The sequence below is a fragment of the Myripristis murdjan genome, chromosome 10, assembly GCF_902150065.1.
Source record: "Myripristis murdjan chromosome 10, fMyrMur1.1, whole genome shotgun sequence".
NCBI classification, from domain to species: domain Eukaryota; kingdom Metazoa; phylum Chordata; class Actinopteri; order Holocentriformes; family Holocentridae; genus Myripristis; species Myripristis murdjan.
Genome location: NC_043989.1, coordinates 3,228,529 through 3,252,661, shown reverse-complemented (window position 1 = coordinate 3,252,661; position 24,133 = coordinate 3,228,529). Strand labels below are relative to the sequence as shown.

The 24,133-nt window shown below is 41.6% G+C and overlaps 2 protein-coding genes across 4 annotated transcripts; both read left to right on the top strand.

Annotated features, from left to right (window-relative positions):
* The first annotated feature begins 1,714 nt into the window (after positions 1 to 1,714).
* Positions 1,715 to 10,563, top strand: tmem33 (transmembrane protein 33). Of its 3 annotated transcripts, none has more exons than XM_030061579.1 (8): positions 1,715 to 1,860; positions 3,149 to 3,216; positions 4,392 to 4,486; positions 4,970 to 5,157; positions 6,536 to 6,603; positions 6,872 to 7,005; positions 7,729 to 7,812; positions 9,408 to 10,563. In XM_030061579.1, exons 2-8 carry the CDS (start codon positions 3,169 to 3,171, stop codon positions 9,535 to 9,537), a joined length of 747 nt encoding a protein of 248 aa, XP_029917439.1. In that variant the 5' UTR covers positions 1,715 to 1,860; positions 3,149 to 3,168; the 3' UTR covers positions 9,538 to 10,563. The 3 variants fall into 3 exon arrangements, with proteins under 3 accessions (XP_029917439.1, XP_029917440.1, XP_029917441.1); XM_030061580.1 differs by lacking the exon at positions 1,715 to 1,860 and adding an exon at positions 1,904 to 1,965; XM_030061581.1 differs by lacking the exon at positions 1,715 to 1,860 and adding an exon at positions 2,078 to 2,096.
* A 1,377-nt stretch (positions 10,564 to 11,940) lies between these two features.
* On the top strand, positions 11,941 to 23,506 carry bbs7 (Bardet-Biedl syndrome 7). The gene is made up of 19 exons (XM_030061578.1): positions 11,941 to 12,410; positions 12,607 to 12,672; positions 13,378 to 13,440; positions 13,529 to 13,704; positions 14,767 to 14,953; positions 15,045 to 15,117; positions 15,866 to 15,973; positions 16,774 to 16,904; positions 17,601 to 17,685; positions 17,905 to 18,007; positions 18,827 to 19,019; positions 19,470 to 19,544; positions 19,652 to 19,720; positions 21,226 to 21,365; positions 21,836 to 22,000; positions 22,137 to 22,246; positions 22,383 to 22,486; positions 22,732 to 22,855; positions 23,126 to 23,506. Exons 1-19 carry the CDS (start codon positions 12,375 to 12,377, stop codon positions 23,257 to 23,259), a joined length of 2,142 nt encoding a protein of 713 aa, XP_029917438.1. The 5' UTR covers positions 11,941 to 12,374; the 3' UTR covers positions 23,260 to 23,506.
* The last annotated feature ends 627 nt before the right edge of the window (positions 23,507 to 24,133 follow it).

Genomic DNA, 24,133 nt, shown 5'->3' with positions numbered 1-24,133 from the left:
CTGGTAAAACATGGCCAAGAAAAAAAAAAGAAAAAAAAAAAAACTTCTCATCTAAATTCTCACCTTGAGCTCCACACTGCCGGGTTCGGGTCCTGGAGGAGCTGACACCTAAAAATCACCAAGGTCTATTCTCATAAGACCACCGAGCCTGTCAGTCCGAGCACATGAAAATATCGACAATGTGGGGAAAAAATGAAAATAAAACAGGGAGAATGTTTTGAACAGGCAGGCAGAAGAATTATTTAAAGTTATAAAAATGCATGCAAGCCAGGACGCTGTAGCCTACTTACTCTGCCGCGCCGCGCTGCTCGGTCTCCGGAGTTTAATTATAAGCCTAATTTCCAATCGCAGATGGTGTCAAAAATCTGCGACTATTTCTCAGGGATTCGCTTTAACAAGTGGAAACTTAGTGTCCTCCTGCACCATTTTATACATGATGAGCCGTCAGTAATGGGATTATTAAACAAAAACGTTTCAGGCGCTGGCGTTAACCTTTTTTAATGCCTAATTAGGTTTTGCAAAGAAATAATTAGATTCTACAGTGCTTACACTGCCTATATTTTCAAATGGCATCTGCGGCAAACACATCATCCCGCGACACGCTTGCCAATAATCTTCGGATTCATGCGGAAGGCTTTACAGTAGCAGGGAGATGTAAGATTTTAAAACATGTTGGGACCAAATAAGGTGCGCTAAAAGCTAAAATAATTATCCAGCATGTAGTGCCGCAAGTCAGTGACATTATAAAATGGTCGAGAGCGCCCTCTTGTGGTAATCTACTGCCGTGACAGTGACTTAAGGAGAATGGAATATGACAAGAGAAATGTCCATGAAACCTGGACCTTTGAGTCGATATGTTATTGTCTCAGTCGATATTAGCAGTAATAAATACTACACAAAACACTATACAAATACATAACAGTCATCGGATGAAGTAACAAGGAAATCCTGGTGACTTTAGCCCAGAATCACGAAATTATAATAAGCATCCAGGCTTTATAAAGACATTGGGCCTGTTCAGAAGAAAACATCATATTGATACCAACTGCAAAGTATACAATTGCAAGCGTGTGTCTGCAGTGTGTGGCTGCTCCAACCTTGCACAGTGAAGCCGTGGGGTTCCTTGACAAAAGGGCATTTTTCTGAGGGTTTTCTCGAAAAAAAAAATAAATAAATAAATAAATAAAATAAAAATAAATTATAAATAAAAAAAAAATTATAAGAAAATCCTTATTCTGATATTATAAAGTCACAAATTTAGTGGGGAAAAACTCGAAAAAAAAATGTTTTTCTTATTTTATTTTATTTTATTTTATTTTATTTTATTTTAGGCCTGTTTTATTGGCCATGGAACCACATGGCTTCACTTTGCTGCCGCTTGCTGTCTATCACGCCTGAAGCTGATGACCTCAACTGTTTTTTTTTTGTTTTGTTTTTTTTTCTCATAAATTTCTGAGTTTTTCCTGGTGAATTTACGACTTTATTCTCAGATAATTAATTGATTAATCTCAGATAATCCGATTTTTTTTCTCGTAAAACTGTTATTTTAATCAAATTGATTAAATTAATTTAAAAAATTCTGAGTTTTTTCCTCAAAATATTACACACACACCTCCTTTCCGGCTCCGCACTCTCCTTTCCTCCCTACGGCACACCACTGTCTACAATGATACGCCGTACATAAATAATCCAGTCACTTTATTCACTCCGATACAGTAGGTGGCGGTACATATTTAAACGTCGATTTATAATCCGCAAAAAATAAACTCGTAGAAGAAGAAGCGGGTCAGCTGACCGTTCACCTCCAGTGGCAGCGGAGACAGTTGATCCGAGGCGCTACGGAGCAGCAGGACTCAGGAGGTAACACCGGGCTACACGCCGCCCCGCTTCTATCTCCTTTAAATAAAACCAGACGAACAGCTCGGCCTCTGCCTTCTGCCCACCGGGAGCTCCTCTCGCCGCGGCGTAAGAGTCAGATCATGTCCCCACAGCCGGCGGCACCGCCACGGCGCTAGCTCCTCAGCTTGGTCACAGTTGCTATGCTAGGTGGCTAGCGTTAGCCTCGGAGCTAGCCGCGGTGCTAACCAGCGATCAACGTGAGAATCTTCTAGAGCGGTGACGGCGCCGCTAGCCTGCTAACACCGCGTTAGCCCCGTGAACGTCTCTAACCGTGTCTCTCTCACGGTTATTTTCTTCAGCCCGTGGCTAACACCGTGTTAAAGTTTGCGTTAAACAGCAGCTAGCCTCTCGATGCCAGCGTGCCATCAGGCTGCAGTGGATAAACCAACACATGGATTAACGTACCGTGTGGTAGCCCGGCTAGCTCTATCAGTCATCCATCAAACGGCTCACTTCCTTTTGATTTTTAATCCTCCCGTCGTCTTTTGAGCCAGTTTGACTCCATTCATTGTTTGACCTCTCTAAATTCATGATTAACATCGTGTTTTCCTTCATATTTAATGACTTTGTCTTATTCGAGTGGGACATTTGGGTAAAAAACAAAATTAACATGGTGATGTTTTCGGTGTCCTGGACTCATTTTTGATCCCGGGTTTTTTTTTTAGCTGCGAAAAACATAAGGAATATCAACATATAACACACAACACACATTTCTTCATCTTGGAAAACACCTCCTGTGCTCTAGGGCCCTCACCTAACATAACCACACCTGTGGGGTTATGTTTTATTTAAAGGGCTGTTTAGGTCGTCAGCAAGACACATTAAGTACCTGACACATAAACTTGGAGAACATTTTTTTTATTGTAACCATTTTGTGCAGGTTTAAATTACTGGTGTCAAATTTACTCAAATTGGGATCAAACTGATTTGTGACTATCTAAATGTAGTAGAAAATTTGAAGGTAACAGGACGCAGAGATATAACAGCCATAAAGTCCTGTGGTCATTTTTGGTGTATATAATTTAATATACAGTATTGATAGTTTGTCCGTATGTGAAATTACAGCAGGTAGTCAGGTGACTCTGGTGTTTGAGTAATAGTATCTTTGTTGCTACTTGGGATTCTTACATGATGACTTAATCCAGGACTGAGAGAACAGAAGAAGTGTGTAAGGGCACAGAAGTGAAGGAGAAGTTTCTCATTTCTGTGTGCAATTTGCCTCATTGATGTGACTTTTCTGTTCCTCCAGGGCGACCCATATTCCCAAAGATGTCTGACACCGACCAGAGAAGCCCTCCTGCCCCCTCAGGGCCAGTGGTGAGTTTCTTTGATGTGCCACTTGATTTAATACATTTCTGTCCCAGACTTCCCACTCTTACCGTTTACGTGACTGTGGGAGTAGTCGTTTTAATGCCAAAGAACTGGGACTGAAAAGGAATATCTCCACCTGTAAATCAAGGCCCGTTTCATAAAAGTAACCCAGGTTTTACATTTATATTTGATTTCAGTTTTTAGGACAGTTGTCATAGCTCACAACCTTAACAAAGCGTTGGCTGTGTGAGCAGTAGATCGCCTGTCTGTTGTACCAAAATGCCCAAACACTAGGTAGGGCCTTGGATGGATGTTCCTCCATCTTTTTTTATTTGGCAACATGGCATCATGGTTGAGAGGCTGTGGAGAAGTGCAGTGAGTGCCAGCCTCCTTGTCTGCTCCATGTTCTTGGCACATGAGCACATAAAAAACCTTCAGAAATCGAATGCCTTTGCTACATTAATGTTTGCTGGCCGGTCCTGTAGCGGATCTGCTGTGGAACAGATCTTATTCCTAACTACACCTGCAGCACACCAACAGAGTAGGGCGGTGTGTTCAGTCACAGGCAGAAGTTGCTGAGCGCTGGCTTTGTGATCGTGTGGGATTGTGTCCTCAGTATTTTTTTGGACACAGCACCGCGCTGTGAAAGCTCAGCTTTTTGACAGAGATTATATGATAGGGGTAAGTTTAAAAAAAAAAAAAAAAAAAAGACAGTTTATGACCCATTGAATGTAAAAGGACCACATACACACCACACATTAAAAATATAAATTGAAGAATGGTCTGTTTTCATGTTTGTAAAGCTGATTTCATGCCTGGTGGAGCTGGTTTCAGTAATTATAGTGGAGGCGTAGTGTTGCAGCATCCGCTTAGCGTACATCATGTTTTCAACATAGCCAAGGTGTAAGAGTCTCCATGGCCCAGTGATGGCCTGGTGTGAACCAGGTTTCTCTTAATCCCTCAACCTGATGATGGAAACCAGGCTTCTCATTTACTTGACGTTTCAGAAATCAGACTGTTGTACAGCGGGAGTGACCTGATCACTAAAAATGCATATCAATGAGTGTTACATGATCAAAAGTGATGCAGCAAGTTCATCATCAAGCATTTTGCTTTCATTTCTCTTTTGTTTTTTCTGAAATTTCTAATTGTACTTTTCTTTTCCACTTCTTCTTCCACAGCAATTTTTGTTGAGTAACAAGCTGGAGACGGCGATGTGGCTGTCGCGGCTCTTCACCGTTTACTGCTCTGTCATGTTTATTCTTCCACTGCTGGGGTGAGTGCACTCAGTGGCTCTGTGTTACCACCGTGCTTACTAATGTAAAAAGATACTGAGTTGTTAAGGTGGATTAGAGAGAAGACACAGCAACACACAAACACCTGCATATCTATCATCCCATTCCTTCTTCCATTTTATTTACTCTTCCTCCAGCCAGGGCAGATATTTGTACTTGAATCCAAAAAATCTTTGGTCCCATGTGGTGCTGAAAACATAAGTTGATCAACGTTGTGGGTTTTTTTTTTTTTTTGCTGCCGGCTGTCAGACTGTGGAAGACATGAAGACATCAATTTGGGCTCTCATCACTATTTTTCACACTTGATACACTGATCAAGGGATTAATCAATGAATTAAAAAATAATTAATATATGAATTGACAATGAGAATAATCATTTCAGCCCTGCTCCCATGTCATGCAGATGTTACAGATAGGTTTGTGTGTTTGAAATAGTTTAATTTCTCCCCGCTCACGTATTTCAGGCCCCATGCGGCTGCAAACTTCTACCAGCGGGCCTTGCTGGCCAACGCCCTCACCAGCGCCCTGCGGCTGCACCAGAGGCTTCCCCGCTTCCAGCTGAGCCGAGCGTTCCTGGCTCAGGCGCTGCAGGAGGACAGCTGCCACTACCTGCTCTACTCCCTCATCCTGGTCAACTCCTACCCCATCACCAGTATCCTGACACACACACGCACACACACACACACACGCGCACAGGGGCAGTGCTGTTTCGTTCGGTGTCCCTGCTTTAAGTCGTGACGCCGCCCGTACAGGTCTGATAATGAGATGCTGGGCTCAGGCGTTTCCATTGCGTCATTTAATTTGACCTACATAGAACCTGCCAGGGCTGCACAGTAATGAAGAAAATAACAATTAGCCCCTTTTCTACCACAGGTCTAAACAGAGCTTGCTCATTGTTCCTACCTCTTCGTTTCTCCCACAGCATAAATCATTTGGTCTTTTTGCCTCCACAGATGAAAACAGTGGCAACCTTGTGTTACCAACATATCGGTTTGGCTCTGTTTAGAGAACGGACCAATGATTATTTTTGCTAAGTATTGTGAGCCGTCACTATTAATCACTGTTGTCTCCTTTTCAGGCAACAAAATTAGTTTGACTTTTGCACTTTACATGTTTTCGCTCTTTTCAGTGCAGTATTTCTCATAGTAGTTGAAGCTAGAAAGTCTTGTTCACTGAACTTGAGTGGAGAAGAATGGACTTTCCTGTTCAAATCTACACTGCAGGACGGTGCGAGCGGCAGCCATTTTTGTATGTATTGTCACCATTGCAAAGAATTGTGGCTATTGTTCCAGGCTGTCTTCTGTACAAACTGACTTTAGGCAAGTTGCTGACTCGCTGAGGTCAGCGGTTTTGCAACTAGCTGGTCTGACACTCTTTAGGGCCCTGCTGACATGCATTGTCATCGTAGCAACTAACCACAGCCACCATATTCTTATCTACGAGCCAAATGACCGCGGCAAACATCCCCATGAGCATGTTTACAAAATTCAGGTCAAAATACTGCTTTATTAGTTTGCTTTGATGCACCTGCCACCTTATGACAAACATTTCACAAAGTCTGGAGTGGTTTGTCGTCATCTGGCTTAAAACCAAAGTGTCTCCAGAATGACAGCTGGTGATCCACTTTTAGAGTCTGGAGAAGAATTTTACATTTCCATGTTGACTCAGTCCGCTTTTCCTTTTTGTGAATCAGTTCATTTTCCCTGAGATGCTTTGCAGGTTTCTCTGTGTTCATCTCTGTGTTAACATTCATTGTGCTCACATGTTGCTCGTGGTGTATTCAAAGGCCCTGATTGCTTACACATACTGAAGTGTGATATACTTTAAGGAGACATGCCAGATTGCCAGATTGCACAATTATTTATCATAGAAGCATAAATTGTGATATGATTATGTACGCTGAAGTGTGCTGCCCTGAATCGCTCAGGCAGCCTCAGTCAGCGTGATCATTAGACTGACAGTGTTGTTTCCCATCAGACTGTGGCATTTTGCCAGTCACTTTATGTTCAAGCCTTAACCATCATCTCCAGTGAGCATCTTCCCAGTCTTCCTCTTCTCCCTGCTTCATGCCACCACCTACACGAAAAAAGTCCTTGATGTAAGTATAAAGACTCTGCAACCTGTTGTAATGTTACTTATTAACCGCATATGGCAGGCCACCTCTTACAAACTGCTGTTTACATTTCCACGAGACAAACAGTATTTTAATTGTCTACTCAATCAACCAGCCGCTGTTCAGAGACTCTTCTGCTCTCTGTAAATGTAGTAAAAGTGGGATTATGAGCCTCTGGCCTGTAGATAGAGAAGCAGCTTCCTGTCCTGCTCTGATAGAGGAGCACTGTGTGTAATGCAAACTGTGTTTTCAGTCCATGGGCCCCAACAGCCTGCCGTTCATCAGGAACTTTCTGGACAAACTGACGTCCAACCAGCAGAACATCCTGAAGTTCATCGCCTGCAACGAGATCTTCCTGATGCCAGCCACTGTCTTCATGCTCTTCAGGTGTGTTCACACTCACGACTGTCATATAAAATATGACTGGAGCCCAACTGCTTTTCATAACCAGGAGCCATTTAGTTTCCTGATAATTATTGTAAGAACTATTTACCATTTAGGTTAGCAAATAATGACACTTTATTAAACTGTCTAGAGAACAGCCAAAGTACTGTAGCCCGGCTTTTACACCGTCTGGCTAACATGGTTTCAACATGAGGCGAAGTGCAAAAATAAAATTGTCCAAAGTATGTAGTCAGATTGGTGAAGATAATTCATTGCAGTTATATTGCACATTTCTAAATGTAAGTAAGGATGCACCACTATCACTTTTTTCCCATCATCAGTACCGGCTACCAGTTTGAGCCATTGTTTGGAGCAGTGCAGGCTTGTGCTATTAGTTTGGGATTATTCAACAAAAGACTTGACATAAAATTATTTGAGAAATCCAGGCTTCTGTTTGCCAAAATACAGAGAATCATAAGTTTTATTTTACGTATGACATGTTAATCAAAGCTTTTGATATTGGGTATTAGTCCTAGTTAAAATCTCCCGTACATTACTTTTTTTTTTTAGTCTCACATCAGCAATAATGCCAGTATTGGTATTGATCCCTGAATGAACTGTCAACCAAAGCAGACATTACCACTTGCATAAAGCCGCTATGAATTAAGTTGTAAAGACCTTGAGTTATGAATTCACTTACTAATGTCATTCATATGTCGTTGACAGCGGCCAGGGAAGCCTGCTGCAGCCTTTCATTTACTATCGATTCCTCACTCTGCGCTACACGTCCAGAAGAAACCCGTACTGCCGGTAAGCTACAGCACAACACCTACCAACAAGTCATGTAAAAAAATAACAAGGATGGAAATTCACAAAATTGATGTTAGAGCACTGCTTGCATATTATGTTCCACACAGTAATGTGTGGACCATAATACATCTGCTGTGTGCAAAGATTTCATTTCTGTGCTCCTTCCAAAATCCATTTAAATTTTCCAAAGGAATTTGGGACCACACAGAGTGGCAGTAATGCTAACTGAACAAGAAAAGTGTGACAGCATTTGGTTCTTTTACAGACTACCACAGTTTAACCTAATTTTCTGCCCAGATGTGGGATTCTAGTCCACTGTCTTGTCAAACTCCTTGTGTTAACAAAAACTCACAGACAGTTAATTAGATTGAAATTCTTCAACTCCCTACAGTTTTGTATTTGCAGAAGTTTCTCATAACGTGTTGTAACTGTGATGAATGTGTAACTTTCTTGCACATTAACTCTTGATACAAGAGTCTGGTCTGTTGAGAAATAACAGAGCTCAGGCCCCATATTCATCAAGCTTCTCAAAGTCCCATTTTTGTGATTAGGGCTGAGAATTTCTGAAATTTACTCCCACTTCCAAACTTGAGAATAAACAAGGTGTCACATTTGTTAAAGCTAAGAGTTAGTCGTCATCTGCCAGTTATTTAAGACGGCTGGAGATTCTCAGGTGGTTTGGAGCTGCCAGTCAGGGCTGTGACGGCACTGAGGAAACGGAGACGTGTGTGAACCTTTCAGAGAGGAAGAATGTGTGTGAATTATTTGGCAGCGTGCAGTTAATCAAACCGTATCGTTTCAAAAGCGCAGGCTGCATCATAGACATTGTACAGACATAGACTTGGTGAGGGACGTAGTTTCACCATCGACGCAGCAACGTGTTTTCAGCTGAACTGAATGTGGTGATGATGCTTCATTTCCTCGCCACAGGAAAAATGCATCAGTTCAATGCTGATGACTCGGGGGATCAATTAGCCAAATTGTTATAGAGGCAATTATGGTGCTTCCAGCTCCTCATGTTGTCACGTTTCATCGACTTCCTAACAAAACCCTGTGCGAACAGCCGCTTCCCAGCAGCAGAAGGTGCAGATGATTGCACCCACGTAAAGATGGCTGCTCCCAGCGTAAACAAACACGTCAGTGTGAACAGCACACAGGACAAGTTGTATTAAAGTAGTACTTTATTGTCAAATGTGTGTTGAATCTAAACTCCTCTTGGGAATTCCACTGTTCAGGGTGATAATCTGCAAAAAGTGTTAAGAAGTTCCATTCAGTGGTTAGTCCTTGCCGAATTTTTCTAATTAACGTCATCCAGAATCCCGTTTGTCGCACAGCAAGCAAAATGTCGGAAATCAGCTCTAAGACTGACACTTCAGATTTAGTCACCTTTCACTTAAACTGGGACTTAGATGCTTGATGACTAACCTTTAAGTGCAGCGTTGAGACAAGATTTTTTTTTTTTTTACTCTTTAAATCAGTTTTTAGCAGTGTTCTCATGAGTAATTCTGAGAAGCTTGAGAAATGTGGCCCAGTTAGTCTTTGTAGTCTTTGTTGATTGAGCGGAGCTGTGTGTAAACCCGCTGTGTTTCCTCCAGCACCTTGTTCACGGAGCTGCGGATTCTTCTGGAGCACTTCATCATGAAGCCCACCTGCCCTGCCTTCTTCAGGAGGATGTGCCTCAGCAGCATCGCCTTCATCAGCCGCCTCGCGCCCACGGGGGTCTGACCGCCCTCCACAAACCTCTTTTTCTTCATGTTTTTGCTGTTTTTCCGCCATGAGGGACGTGGCAAACTTTGGGTGAGGACAGACAATGACGGACAATGCCATCAATCAAAAAACCTTTTTTCCTTTTTTTTTGAATGTCAACAAATAGTCTGTGTTCCTGCTTTTCTGTATATTTGACTACAGTAGAGGACCAGCCTGTGATGCACTGAACCCCTCATGGTGAATTTTTTGTTTTCCCCCTCCTTTTTATTTTTCATTGTGTCTCAATCAACCGCTGGTTCCCAACACACACACACTCCCTCTGTTAAGTTCACACTGAATGGTACACACTGGATGATCAGCTGTGTGTATCAGTTGAGGATCGATCCAATGCTAACAAACGTCTGTGATCTTCCCTTTTAAGACCTTATTTATTCATGAAAATTGCTTATTCATTCACACAAATTAACCTTTTCTGAGATTAGTAATTTAAATGACAATGTACTATACATAGCTAGACATGTTCTTTTTTATAATCATTGTGCTTTTTCAAAACATGGATGAAATGTGGGATTATGTGTGCAGTTTCTACATTTGCCAGTTCCTCTTTTTTTAATGTGTAAAGCATTATCTGATTTGTCTTAACACGTAGATCTATAAATGCCATCAGCTCACATTTTTAAAAAATCTGCAGGGAGCGTTCCAGTGAGGAAACAGAATATCTGCTGTATTTTAAAGAGTTTTGAAGGTACAAGACATTCTGCTTCAGGTTTTATATGTGAAATGAACAACACGGTGCACGCCATGCATAGAGTGAAACACATGCTGCTTTCAGTTGCACTGTTGCATTCGGACCATGTCGCAATTTGGAAAAAAAAAAATGTCTTGAAGTTGCATCAGTCAGTCGTAGCTTTTGTAGTCTTCTGGCTTATTGCATGCCCTGATTTTCTGCCATGTTTAATGTATTTATTTGCCTATGCGTTTCTAGGAGGAGACTAAAATTAAATCATCCCTTAATTAAACTAATAAAATGTTAAAGAACTCTAATCTGGTTTTACACTGGTAATGACTGGAATGTGTTGTGGTTGACCTTCACTTTCTTCTATAAAACCTGAAATAACTTTTGAAAGGCTGTTTTCACACTGCGGCTGAAATTGACCCAGTTGTGATGTTTCATTCCCTCCAACTTTTTTATTTGCTCTGTTGTTTTTTTTGGCTTCACTGTCCATATTCATCTCTGTACGTGTCTATATCTGACATCAGATTGGACAGATGGCTGCCGTGACCCCACATTTGCACATTTACACATGCTGAACAACAACAAATTATTACTTGCACAAGACAAAAAAAAAAAAAAAACAGGCTTGGGATTAAATCCTCCTCCCACATATCTGCTAAATTTGCAGCTTCACTGTGTCTGTGCGGCTGCTGCTGCTCTGTGTTTTGTTTTGGCCTCTACTGCTGACAGTGAGTGAATGAATGAATGAATGAATGATGATGTACTGACAGTGATGTGATCCTGCTCAGCGGGGAAAAAACCCTCATGATCTCTGAGCTGAGCGTTCACACCATCACATCACCAGGAATCAGATACACTCCTGATTTAACAGGGTATCCGCGGAGTCTTGAAAAGTATTAAAAGCTGATAAATCAATTTTGGGAAAATTAAGACCCTTAAAAAGTATTAAAAAGTCTTATTACGACTTTATAAAGTCTTAAATTTTGAAAGTATTTTTTCTGAATTAGCTGTCCAAGAATGAGTCCCAAAAACATCGTAAAAGTGTGTGAATTTGTTCATTTTTATTAAAAAACAAAGATGAACAGGTACATAAAAAATAAGGCTATTGTGGCATAAACCCATAATGGTCTACAGTCTTTATCACAAACTAAAAGTGTTCAGTTAAAAACATCACTGATGAAAATGGTTACAGCTTGAAGTGGCGGTGAGGTATTAAAAAACATTGAGAGTCTTGAAAAACTCTTAAAAAGGTATTAAAATTAACTTCAAGATTCCTGCATATACCCTGTTTAAGACCACATCGAGCTGTGGCCCCAATCTGAGGTCAGACACATCACAGTTTGTGTTCACAATGCAACTACAAGTCATATAAATATGTTTATACAGTCTATAAATATGTTTATACAGTCTAAGGGGTGAACAGCCTTAAGTAACTTGTGAGGCAGAAATCACAGGATCAACTGGATTACAATTTTCAAGAAACAGGAGGGAAAAAAACTGATTTTCCTGCTTTAAGTCTCAGCAAAACACATAAGAAGCTGCTCCAGAGGCAGTGATGCCCTATTTATCCCGGTGGGCGGGCTTTAGCTGACAAACGAGCCAATCACGATGCAGCTTCAGTTTGCCACGTCTCGGCTCGTCCAATGACGTTAGAGCTTGTTGCGGCGGCTGCGTTGTCACGGGCAACGGCCGCTGCGTCCATTAGAGCCGTGCTGGTCGTTGAGCGATATTCTCTGGAAAACGAGCTCACCTGTGCGTTGCGACAGGTGCTGAGCGCGTCTCCGCGCAGGTGAACCCGCGTCTCTCTGGATCTGCTCTTTCAAACATGTTTTCCTCCTCAAAGCAACGCGTCTGCAGCGGTGTTAGCTAGCGTTAGCACGTCGAGCTAACTCCTGATAATCTAATCTTATTCCTGGCGATAATCCCAGTCTTTGCCATTTCCAGCCTCTTGGCGTTTTCAGGGGAAACTGGCCAAAGTGCATGGCAGCTGGACCTGGACACCACAGATCACTGCAGCTGCGTGTTAGCTGGATAATCTGAGTTGGACAAAATCTCGCACCTTAATTTGTGGTTCCTAATCCAGAGATCAGAGGATTTTTTCACTCAGCTGACACAGAAGATGGAGATCCACCTAAACCGGGTTGATTATATGCAGGTAACACTAAGCAGTCACGTTTCCGTTGTTATATTGCTCTGTCAGTGTGATTAAGAAGTCTTTAAGTGAGAATATCTAATCTAAAACAGCCTGTTGATAGTGCTAGTCTGTCTTAATCTGTTCAAATGGGATTGACTGTCAAATAACTGCATCCTCTCAGTTTGGATGTCACTCCTCCCACTCTCTGTCACCACAGGTGGGGGTCACATCCCAGAAGACCATGAGGCTGCTCCCAGCCATGGGAAAAAAGGCAACCCAAAAGGTACAGTCACACATCGAGAATTTCCCTGGTTGGGATCAATAAAGTATATCTATCTATTTAATCTGTCACAATCAATAATCCGAATCAGAAATACTTTATTAATCCCAGTTTTGAAACAGGGTCAGCTGCAGCTGCTCAAATTCTCAAGAGAAGAATTAAACTTAAAAATATTACAACAATAAATACAGAAATAGAAAGACGTACACCCATAAATACACAGGAATATTTTACTGTTGAGTTGTTGTCAGGTCCTACAGGTGGGAAAGAGTGTGTGCATTATGAGTAAATATGTGAATTAATCCGACTTGTGCATTAACACTAGTTGTAAAAAAGTACGTGCATTATGTATGAATATGTGCAGGGATATTGTTCTGTTGAATTGCAATTATTGCACAGTTAAATGCTTAAATAAACTGTTAAATAGAGCTATACCTATTAGAGCGTTTGTGGTGTATTAAATACAGACAGATGTGATGAATTAAAGGTAAAAGCTGCATAAATGAGTGGAGAAAGGCAGTGAAGAGGTTTCTTACAGGATGAGGATGATGATGATGTAAACCATGATGCTATGGCCTTCACACTCACACACACACATCTCCGCCCAGTTTAATACGTCTGATCTGTCACCCATCTGGAGCTAAAGTCCACTGAATATTGTTAAAAGGTCTTTGGTGCATGTTTTGATCTTGGTCTTGTGTGTCTCAGGTTGCTATTGCCGACCACGACGGTGTCCTTACGTGTTTCGGGATGAAGAAAGGAGAGGCGGTGGTGGGTATCTGCCGTAGGTTGAGGTGAAACAGCCGTCAGTTTTTGAATTTAAGTTGTCCTGTAACAAGAGTTTGGATTTTCCCGTCAGCCGGTGTTCAAAACTCTGCCGGGGCCGAAGATCTCCAGGCTGGACTTGGGAGGAGCCGTGGGAACGCCGCAGGAGAAGATCTTCGTGTGCTCCGGCTCCGAGGTGCGAGGCTTCACCAAGAAAGGCAAACAGTTCCTGACGTTCGAGGCCAACCTCACCGAGAGCATCAACGCCATGTACGCATCACTTCCTGTCCTTTAACTCGGCGCACGCAGCTGCAGTGACGATGAATACAACCACAGTGTGATCATTATAAATTAACAGCAAAGTATAATAGTACAGTATCATATCACTGCTGTCCAACCAAAACCTTGTATCTCCACAATGTCAACTTTTAAGAAACGTAAGGGAAACAGTCTCCAGGTTGACGAATGCACATTTTTCAGTTTATGTAACTAGATAAGTAAAGGTTTAATAACTCAAATTTTCTGAACCCACAGAGCAGCATGTAAATACTCAAATTAACCTAAAACATTAAAATCACCAAAATTGGATACAAGGTTTTCACCCAGCAGGGATGATATTTAAATTCTGGGCCAAAGCAAGACAGGGTTTATTTAGAGTGCACATTTCAAACACCATGGTCATACAAACTTTATTTACTTTGATTTAGTTATTTAAGCTTTATTTAACCAGGCCAGCCATCCAGAACAATCTCTTTGTTCTTAAGTGCTTTGTATGAAAATGTTTGACCATGTTTCTGCAAATAATATCATTTTGATGGGCAGCCTGTGAAGTGATGATGTGCAAAACATCTCATCAGTGACTATTAGAGCAGAATAAAATTCATTTTTATGTGCCATATTACACATTTTCACATAACTGAATTGCAATATATTGAATTTCAATATATCGTTCCATCCGTAGAAAGTGTGCTTTTCAAATCCTGAACCAAGAGCTGGGTTTACATGGGCGTGATTTAGCCTAGATTATATTTATATTATACTTATATTTCAAGCAGATTAGATGCTTCCCAGCAGGTGGAACCACTTTGCACTAGTCAAAAAAGTTGTACTCTGAGCTTTGGGGCACGTAAACACACATCTGATCACTTTATTCAGCCTCCATGTAAACAGTGAAGCTGGAGTCTCTAATCAGATTCAGATTTCAGTCAGGTTGAACAAATATTGTCCGTATGATCAGAGCGAGAACCGAGTGAGGCAGAGACCTGCAGCCGCACGGCACAGATTCACCTGCACAAAAATGACCTAGCTGTGTGTCTCTACTCTGTCGTCCAGGCACGTGTCGGGTGCCGACCTTTTCGTCTGTGCGAGCTACATCTACAACCACTACTGCGACTGCAAGGACCAGGACTACTACCTGTCCGGGGACAAGATCAACGACATCACCTGCTTGTCCACGGAGAAGCTGCCTCACCTGGTTCCTGTCCTGGCGTGCCAAGACCGGGTGCTGCGAGTCCTGCAGGTGCACCAGACTCATTTTCTGTACCCATTTAGATTCAACGCCCTGTTCAGGTGTGTTATTTTTGGTGTGTGTGTGTGTTTTTCCACCACAGGGATCAGAGCTCCTGTATGACATCGAAGTCCCCGGCCCTCCGTCCGTCTTGGAGCTGTACAACAAAGATGGAGGCGAGTCGGGTGTCTGTGTCTGTTTTCTGTTCCTGTTTTTATGTCGGAGAGAACATCGCTGCCAGCCTGACATTAGGCAGTTTAAAACATTTATTTATGTATTTATTTGATCATTATTTATTTCTCTGCTCCTCCAGCTGTGTGTGTACTGTATTTTGTGCTTGTCAGTATTTCCATATAAAAAAGTCATACAAATCAAAAGTCTGAAAAGTCGATTTCAGGCAGGGAAAGTCTGGGCCAAGTCATGGAATATCATATTTTATCAGCTGCATATTAAAAAAAAAATCTGCAATTGGTAGTTATGTAATGTAATATTTATTTTCCATTGCGCTGACGTTATGTTCACTCCCCTGCAGAGTAAAACAGAATAATAAACTTTAACTTCGGGAAAAAAGTCATGCTTCATTTATACAAAGTAGGTCATGGAAATTCCACATTTGAGTCATGAGAAAGTCAGGGAATTTGACACTTGACATAAAGAGGGAACCCCGTTAATATTTCCTTGCTCATGTGCAAACACACCTCGCTCCTTGAAAACGTCAGGCTTTTTTTTTTTTTTTGTCAGTCATTTGGTTTAATATCTACAAACCGCCAAAGCAGCAGTTAGTGAGTCTCAAGTTTTGTTACCGGTTTGTCTGCAGTGTCTCAGTAGCAAGCAGTGTGAACCAACTTTAAATATCAAAATGTAATAACATAATAACCTAAAACTGCTTCTTATTATACAACTAACACACCTGTCTCTTTACAGGAGAGGACGTCCTGTACGGGACGGCCGACGGTAAAATTGGGCTGATCCAGATTGGAGAATCCTCGGCTGTGCCCAAATGGGAGATAGACAATGACAAAAAGAAAGGAGGTATGCTGCCTGTTTTTTACAATGTCATATTTCATATATTGGCCTGGCTGGTGGTGTGATACAAAAATCTGATAATGTGTCTCGCAGAGCAGAAAAATGAACTGTCAACTGTAGTAAACACACATCTGCAACTAAAGATTATTTTCATTTTCAGGTTCTTAGTCACCCAGGTCACGGTTCTCCATGTAGGGTTTAATGGAGGACAACTTGACTTGTTTTTAGATTCTCCAAGACGTTTCACTTCTCATCCAAGAAGCTTCTTCAAGCTGAACTGAGAACTGAAGAAGCGTCTTGGATGAGAAGTGAAACGTCTTGGAGAATCTAAAAACTTTCCAGTTGCTTTCGTTTCAACTTGTTTGTTCAATAAAATGACAGTTTCAGGTGACGTCCTCAAACGTCTGGTTTTGTCCCAACCAGCAATCCATAACCCAAAGATATTTAGTTTACTGTCACAGAGAACTAAAGAAACCAGCTGCAATCAAAGAATTTGAAAAATAAAAAAATTTCTTCTTAAAAATGGCTCAAAACAAAATATCAATTATCAAAATATTGGAGATTAATTTAATAGTTGCAGCTCTACAAATGACAAATCTGCCTCTATCTATATCTATCTAATCAGTTTTTTTTATATAATTTTTTATTGAATTTTCGTCTTGCATGTGTTTTGTGGTTGTATTGAATCCTGAAGCCCATGTTGTGTATTGAGTCATCGCCCGTCACTGCTCGCTGCATGAGTTCACCTGACTCAGTGAGCGTGTGCACAGGCCTCACAGCTCAGCGACACCTTGCTCTCCCACCAGGTATTCTGTGCATCGACACGTATGACATCCTCGGAGACGGCGTGAGCGACATCCTGGTGGGCCGGGACGACGGCACGGTGGAGGTATTTGGCCTCGACAGCTCCGGTGAGCCCACGTCACGCTTCGAGCATGTGAGTTCACTTCATCTAAATATTTCCTACTGAGGGGACTGGCTAATAAAGCAGAAATGTCCAAAAAATAATCTTTATATATCTCATATTGCAGTACCTAACTCAGAGAGGACAGTAAAAGGTCTTTAACACGGGACTTTAAAATGAAAATTGCTGTTACTGAATATCTCACCGTTCAAAATGTCCTTCCATGATTATTCCCACATCTCATTTTGCAGTTGCTCTTGTAATTCTTTTCCTGCAGACATTTTGTACTTTTTTCAATATAATTTTTATTGAATTTTCATCTTGCACTTTTTTATATTATCATTGGTAATCAGCATATAATTTGCACCATCTTTTATCCCACTGGACTGAGTGTATATGTGAATGGATTCATACATGAGTATAATGTGGCGGAGTGTGAAGGTGTAAACATATGAAATGCTAAAATAGGAGCAACAGGTTTTAACTGAAGCCAGATTCCTTGTATGTGTTTTATACTAATCCAGTAAAGCCTGATTCTGACTGTGAATTGTTGCTAGAGTTTGTCAAAATCACACAAGCTTGAGTGTTGTGTTTGTACTTGCACTTAACTGCCTGAAATTGATTTTTTTTTTGTGTGTGTGTGTTTTTCCTTAGATTTCTTAAATTTTGTGTTAAATAATAGAGAGGGTGTCAGCTGCTCACTGATCAGGCTTCCTGGTGTGTGTTCAGGTTCTGTCCGAGAGCGTCACGTCCGTCCAGGGCGGCTGTGTGGGGAAGGAGGGCTACGACGAGGTCCTGACCGCCACTTACACAGGTCACAGGAGAAACCTTTCACCCTTTCACCCTTAAGTGTGACTAAAGTACCTTACTCCCAGTGTCCCCTCAGAAATGAGTAAATCTGTTTCCTGCCCAACAATCCATTTACCTTCAGAGATGATTGGTTGATTTGTCCAGCATCGGTTGCGGGTTATGTAAAATTTAAGTTTGACCTAAAACCAGCAGAGTTAGGGCATCCCTGCCTCTCTCTCTTCAGGATGGGTCACGGGTCTGACCACTGAGGCGCTGAAGGCCGAGGCCGGCCCCGGAGACGAGGTCAAGATGAGCAAAGAGACCCAGTCCAAAGTGGCAGCTCTCAGGTATCAAACAGGACGCTCCCTCTTTTCTCTTGGTCGATGAAAATGAACGGGAAAGCCCAAAGATTTACAACACCAGTGATGCATCACGTCCAAACAGCGCTAAAACCAAGTTTTAAAACAACGAAATTCCTTTTCTCAAGTTTTTCAAGAGTATTTCCATTCAGACTTTTTACCTTTCCTGCTCTACATTTATCTGACAGCTGGAGTTTCCAGTTACTTTGCAGAAGAAGCTTTTCCATGCAAAACATCAGATGTGATGCACCAGCCAGTCAGAGCAACAACATGAAAATACTTCTTACAGGCTAATGCATCAGTAATTTAAAGGGATACTCCAACATTTTGGGCAAAATACCCTTTTTCTGACTTACCCAGACTGAGACAAGATGTTTGAGTGGCTGGTTTCACTTCCATACATTAATATTACACATGATGCATTGTGTAAATAAAACAGCTTTTGAGTTGCTGTAAGGTTTTTTAACTGTGACGGAACTAGGCTCACGACTCCCATACACTTCAAGACTTTATGCTAAGCTAACGTGAAATGCTACCCACAGAAACAGAAACACTGAACGTACAGAGGTGAAAATGTTTTGAACGGGAAAAGAGTATTTTGCCCAAAACGGATTATTTCTTTAAATCTCTGAAAGGAACCACAGACCAACAACAACTGTTACTTTTCAGACTGAACCATAAGTCTCTGAAAATACTTCTACATTTTGAATGTGTTGTATTTTTTCTCATCATGGTATTGCTGCTTTTACTTGAGTAAAGTATTCTGTTTTTTTTTTTTTTTTTTTGCACCACTGTGGTTCCTGTCAGAGCGGAGCTGGAGCAGCTGCAGGTCAAAGTCCTTCAGGGTCGGGAGAAATACCAGCAGAGCTCCCAGTCGAGCACGGCCGTCTCCGCAGTGCCCGTCTTCAGCATCAACGACAAGTTCACCCTCTGCCAGGACGACGCCAGCTACAGCCTCACCCTGGAGGTGCAGACCGCCATCGACAACCTGCTGCTCCAGGTCTGCTCTCACACACACACACACACACACACACACAGCCTGCAGCTTTCTCTCACCGACAGCAGGACTGGTGTAAATCATCTGTGCATGCTTATTTTGCCCGAGAAAGCCTCACTCTCATTCCAACTATATTCCAGTCATTCCATTTTTATTGCAAAACATTAATAATGCAGCCGTCGTCAACTTTTTGGTCTTGTGAAAATAAAACAGAGCGAACCTTTGGTCCTCTGTTTCAGGCACAAACACAGAGAATGGATTTAAACATTGAAATATAATATTTACTCTTCCTGACCAGGCTGTTATTTGATTAATATTCCTTATTTGTCAGGGAAAGAAAATTCTTGAAAGGGCTCTCAGGTTGGGCATCAGTGAAATGGTGCAAAATACAAAAGTTATGTGGTTTATCTCATCAGACTAAATGTTTGCCGTTTGCACATTTCATCACTGCAGAGCGACGTACCGATCGACCTGCTGGATGTGGATAAAAACTCAGCTGTGGTCAGCTTCAGTGAATGTGACTCAGAGGTGAGGTTTCTAAATTTATACAGAATAAATAAATTTGAAATGAACCCACAAACCCTCTGCCGCTCGGCCTCTGCAGAGGACTGACTCGTGTCTCAAACTGTTTGCAGCAGCCGAACGGGAACTTCCTGCTGGCCACGTACAGATGTCAGGCCAACACCACCAGGCTGGAGCTCAAGGTAACAGGCTAAACTAAACACTCAGCTCATTCTCTTTTTTTTTAGTGAAGTTTATCTTGAATGCCTTTATTTCATTTAATTAATCTAAGCTTATAATTTCGATAAAGCAAAGGCAGCAGTGAGGTCAGGGTCAGTTAGTGAGTTTTATTTCTTTCTCCTGAGTTTTGTCTTTATTCCCCTTTGAGGAAAATTTCTCCCTGTTGTTTGAAAGCCATAATAGCACAGAGGCAGGAGTGTAATGATCCGTTGTTCTGGATCGATACATCGCTCTAATGATGAACGATCCAATATAATCGATACCAAGTGAAAATATCGATCCATATCATCATCTTAGAAACATGCCTTTGTTTTGACATTCCCATGGCATGTCGGTGTCACCGTTTCTGTCCGAGCACACCGGCTTCCTAAACGTTCAAATAGTGCCAGCACCGGGCAGGTAACGGCAGCCGCGGCCAGCAGCCAAGAAAAAGACAATGTCAGTGTCAGTGTCAATGTCAATGTCAGCTTTATTTGTATAGCACATTTAAAACAGCCAGTAGCCTACCAAAGTGCTTTACAGTAAAGAAGCAGAAGCAATAAAAGCAATATAGTCCAGTAATTTTAGGCCAAAATTGGGGTCAACCTAGGACAAATTGCAAGAGAAGCAAACTCAACTGATTTTGTATCCTCAGTTTGTCCTGAGTGAGGGGAAAAAGTCCCAAGAAATCCCATTGGTGGAAAGTTTTGAAAATCACCTATTTATGACCACAAATTACCAAAAAACACTGGAAAGGGGGGGGGAAAGGGGTTCAACATTTTACTTTCAGATATCACTATAAAAATTCACAAGTTGATTACACACACAAAGACAAGAAAAAAAGCCAATTACAAGTTCTTTGAATTATTGTGTTTACACATGCATATCACACATTATCTGATTTGATATGCGCTAATTGGAATATAAGGAATAAATGCCAGAACAGATATTTAAACAGTGAATTAAAAGGTTACTATATATATAGTAACCTTTTAATTCATTGTTATATAGTAACCTTTTAATTCAAGGTTACTAGCAATATAAAAAAAAAAAAAGACATGTAACATATAACAAGGATCTACTTCCCTCTTTCGAATAAATCAGCAGTGAGGAAATATTTTGGATTTTAGAGAAAATAAACATCAAGGGACGAATTCCAGGTCAACACTCAGGAAACATGAGGAACCGGGCCGAGCAGCTGAAACAGAAACACGGCGTTGTGATGTAACTGATGGATATAATGAATTCATCTCATATCGATCGGCAGCCGCTGAAGTGAATCGAATCAAAATCATATTGTGGCTGAGTTTGTGAGATCATAAAATATCATACCATTGTCCAAAGAATCGATATAATATCATATCGTGAAGAAACTTACAGCCCTGCCCAGAGGGTCCTGTGGTTACTGTGGTGTTACTGGATCAGGGTCTGTCTGCTCAGCTTGTCTCTTACACAGCAATAATGTGTGTGTGTTGTGTGTTGTGTGCAGGTGCGGTCGATCGAGGGCCAGTACGGCACCCTGCAGGCGTACATCACACCCCGCCTGCAGCCCAAGACCTGCCAGGTGCGCCAGTACCAGATCAAACCTCTGTCTCTGCACCAGAGGACGCACAGCATCGACCAGGACAGGTGAGACGCCTTTCAGTCTGAGATCAGCCGGCAACGACACGGGACTCTGAGCAGCCAGGTTGGGATTTGGATTTGGTGACCCAGTCTTTATCTTTAATCAGGATTAAATGGCGCTTTTCAAATGTCCAAGGCAGAGATTAGAGTAGCTTTGAGGATTAGGATTTCATAAAATAAAGTGAAAATACACCCTTTCATTTGAACTTTTTTTAAATCAACAAAATCAACAAAAAATCAAAACACAGTCAACAGTATTTTTTTTTTCCTCACACAACTTTAACTTTCATGATCATGAAGTGGAGAAAAAAGCAAAATCACAATTCATTTTCCATCCCATGATATGTATACTCACATTTTTGTATTGAAATATATTTCATTTAGATATCTTGTCCCATCCCTGTGTTTGTGGTAATCCTCTCTCCCTCTCTCTCTCTCTCTCTCTCTCTCTGTCTCTCTCTCTCTCTCTCTCTCAGGCCCATGAACAGGCTGAGCCTCGTGGGTCAGTTCAGTTTCGCGGAGATCCACTCCTGGGTGGTCTTCTGTCTGCCGGAGGTCCCGGAGAAGACGCCGGCAGGAGACAGCATCACTTTCCACTTCCACAACACCTTCCTGGGCACGCAGCTGGAGGCAAGCTACTGGTAAACACCCAGGGGAGGAGCCTCACATCCTGTGTGCTGCTGCCGGAAGTCATTTACGTTTGATTTGTAGAAGCTTTCATGTAAAGAACTAAGTGGACTTGAGCACTTATATTTCTCTTTCTTTTGTTTTTTTAAGCAAAGGAGAGGGCCACTTCAGGTCCGACAACATCTCCACCATCTCCATACTGAGTGACGTCCTCTCTAAAGAAGCTACCAAAAGGAAAATCAATCTGAACATTTCCTACGGTACATCCTGTTATTATTCTTTCTATTTCAACAAAAACTGTTCACAAAAATTTGCTGTCTGAAAGACAGAAATGTAACGCTGCTCCAGTGTGACTGGTTTTGATCTGTGTTTTTTTTTTTTTTTTTTATTCTCCAGATATCAACGATGAATCTGTGAGCCACACTCTGAAGATGATCCACCCGAAGCTGGAGTATCAGCTGCTGCTGGCCAAGAAAGTTCAGCTTATCGACGCCCTGAAGGTGAGCAGAGGAATCCGCTCCAAAACGCCGTGACGGGGTTTGGAGATGTGCTTTTGCTGGTTCTGTTTTGTGTTGTGACAAGATGTTTCCAGCAGCTGCGGCGGAGTTTGAGAGCAAAACATGTGCCAGTAAAGGTTTTTGGTGTCAATCAAAGAGCGAGGGCTTCTTCTTGTCCTTCTCCTCCTCTTACTCCTCCTCTTCCTTCTTCTTCTTCTCACCCTCCTGTCTCCCTCTCTGACTGACAGGAGCTCCAGGTTCATGAGGGAAACGCCGACTTCCTCATCCCAGAGTATCGCAACATCCTGGATGAGTCGGCTCACCTGCTGGAGGAGTACAAGAAGCAGCCGGCGCACCTGGAGAGGCTGTACGGTGCGTCTGTCACCTGACGCTCAGCTGCTGTTCACTTTACATTTTAAACCTGAACTGTTGCACAGATGTTCATTGCTTTGCAGACCCGGTGACTCCTGTAAAATAATAAAACCCCAGTTTAATCTGTCTGCACTGCTGGATTCCCTTGTTAACTGTGGAAGCTGAAATTCTTATGCAGCACTGCAGTTTTTTCTCTGCTCTGTAAGCCTGAAATCATGATTTTTTCCCTCCATTATATAACTAATCACATCATTTCTTGTTTCCCTGCAGGAATGATCACCGATCTCTTCATAGACAAGTTCAAGTTCAAAGGTCAGAATGTGAAGACCAAGGTGTCGTCGCTGCTGGAGATCCTGGACAACTACGACTTGACCTCTCTCTTAAATTTCTTCGTCGAGGCCTAATGTCAAGTAGAACACAGACTGTTTTTTTTTTCTTTGTGCTAGATTTTGTATTGTAAATAGAGCAGTTTTATAAGATAAAATTATATTGGTGGTGGCAGTTTAAAAGTGATGTTGACAAACTAGCATTTAGATACTCAAATTATATCCTAAACATTCATGAATGTTATTTGAACTGCATGCTCAGGGTCCAAACACTGCAGCATCCAAAAACAAGTGTTGTATTTAATAAACCAGAACAAAGAGGCGAGTGGTGCTCTTTTTTCTTCCTTTTGCCAGTTGAGTCTAAATGGTCCTCGCTGCTGTTTTTCATGGTGCAGCTTTTATTGTGAAATTTGGACATGACAAAAAGTAGAACCAGCAAAGAAGAAGCAGGTTCCTCTTCTCATCTTTGCTGCTTTTATTGTGAAAGGTTTCACAGTCTGTCATTGATCATTTGTTCTCTGTAATGGATCTGAATTAAAATGTAGTGAAGGACAAAACTCAAGCAAAATGGACTTAAGGAAAAGAAAAATTACTGACTTTAAAAAATAGTCAAAACTACACAAGTAAGCTACTCAATAACATTGACATGAGTAAGAGACATTAATTACTTCCACGACCGCAAATAAAACCATCAGACTGAGCCCCCAATATATGTGAGATAATAAAATACTTAATGTCCTTTCCTATTGTGATTTTTATGTACACAAAAAAATAATAATTGATTCTTTCAGTCTGTGCACAGCAGATGGCAGCACTCTGCTGATGACAGAAACCACAACTGTGAGCTCACAACAAAGCAACACAGCTGAGCTCCGAGAAACTAAACGCTGAATTTAAAATATATAGTTAATAAATGATGAGAAAACGGTGATAAAAGTGAAATAAAACTGAT

Excerpts from the sequence above, each read along its gene's own strand:
- bbs7 (XM_030061578.1), top strand. The coding sequence starts at position 12,375 with ATGGAGATCCACCTAAACCGGGTTGATTATATGCAG. Across the intron at positions 15,974-16,773 it reads CAATGACAAAAAGAAAGGAG|GTATTCTGTGCATCGACACG; the intron begins GTATGCTGCCTG and ends CTCTCCCACCAG. Across the intron at positions 17,686-17,904 it reads CCTGACCGCCACTTACACAG|GATGGGTCACGGGTCTGACC; the intron begins GTCACAGGAGAA and ends CTCTCTCTTCAG.
- tmem33 (XM_030061579.1), top strand. The coding sequence starts at position 3,169 with ATGTCTGACACCGACCAGAGAAGCCCTCCTGCCCCCTCAGGGCCAGTG. Across the intron at positions 3,217-4,391 it reads CTGCCCCCTCAGGGCCAGTG|CAATTTTTGTTGAGTAACAA; the intron begins GTGAGTTTCTTT and ends CTTCTTCCACAG. Across the intron at positions 4,487-4,969 it reads TTTATTCTTCCACTGCTGGG|GCCCCATGCGGCTGCAAACT; the intron begins GTGAGTGCACTC and ends CACGTATTTCAG.